The sequence below is a fragment of the Penaeus monodon genome, chromosome 16, assembly GCF_015228065.2.
Source record: "Penaeus monodon isolate SGIC_2016 chromosome 16, NSTDA_Pmon_1, whole genome shotgun sequence".
Taxonomy (NCBI): Eukaryota; Metazoa; Arthropoda; class Malacostraca; order Decapoda; family Penaeidae; genus Penaeus; species Penaeus monodon.
Window position 1 is genome coordinate 17,842,850 of NC_051401.1, and position 975 is coordinate 17,843,824.

A 975-nucleotide genomic window follows, 5' to 3' on the forward strand; every position below is an offset into this window, starting at 1 on the left:
ATAGATGATATATTAGATCGTATATGATATATATAGAGGTATGACCATTATATATATATATATATATATATAGAGATATATATATATAATATATATATATAAATAATCTATATCTATATATATCCCTATATATATATATATATATAGTATATATGTATGTATGTATGATCATCATTTTAATTAATAAATAAAAAATAATAATAATAATAATCGTTAATAATAATAATAATAATAATTATATATATGGAATTATATATATATATATATATAATTTAAATCGCAGGATTCCTCATCAGACGAAGAATCATAAGTCGCCTTCCTCTGTTAGCCATGACCGTGACCTCTTTCTCTGTGATCAGCTGTGTATTGTAAAAAATCAGCTGGAGCTGTATACATGGTGTGACGTCATCGGCGTGTGGTGGGCTGTAGGTCGTTTTTTTGAAGCAGACCATATTATGCCTGCTATTGAGATAAAAAAAAGGCCTATAGTAATAAGGTAAGCCACCGTATTAGCACCAATTGACTATTAATTGGTTTTTATGATATCAGGGCCTAGATTTATGCAAAGTAGTGCACCAGAACCGGTCTTTTCCTTTAAAGAAATAGAAAAGTAACAATATTAATCTATCTGGATATCAAAAGAAAACAAACGCTAGGAACCAAACATAACTTGGCTTATATCAGAGGTTCAACATCAGAAGAAAAGGGATAAAGATTCCAACTGTTATACACATCTAAACCCATTTGACAACAACCTTAAGAAATTACTAATCATAACAGTTAATTGATGATTACTTAAACTTTTCTGCTTTGTTAATATCTAGCAGCAATATACCAGCATCACTCAAAAAATACCTAATTTCTGTTTTAAAGAGAAATTTAAGGACTCTCAAAAGGAAAAGGCTGACTCACCTAGCGCAGTTCCGGCCCCCCACATGAAGGCCTCCAGTCTGACTTTGGACATGATAGTGAGTA

The 975-nt window shown here is 30.4% G+C and overlaps 1 protein-coding gene across 1 annotated transcript in view; it reads right to left on the reverse strand.

The window, feature by feature from the left end:
- Positions 1–791: 791 nt before the first annotated feature.
- LOC119582965 (vacuole membrane protein 1-like) overlaps positions 792–975 on the reverse strand; it is a 6,597-nt gene continuing 6,413 nt past the window's right edge. Inside the window, exons 4-5 of the mRNA XM_037931480.1 lie at positions 913–975; positions 792–862 (exon numbers count right to left, since the gene is read on the reverse strand). The exon at positions 913–975 is cut by the window's right edge and continues 47 nt beyond it. Of these exons, the coding sequence (XP_037787408.1) occupies positions 792–862; positions 913–975 (134 nt within the window). The remainder of the gene's footprint in view (positions 863–912) is intronic.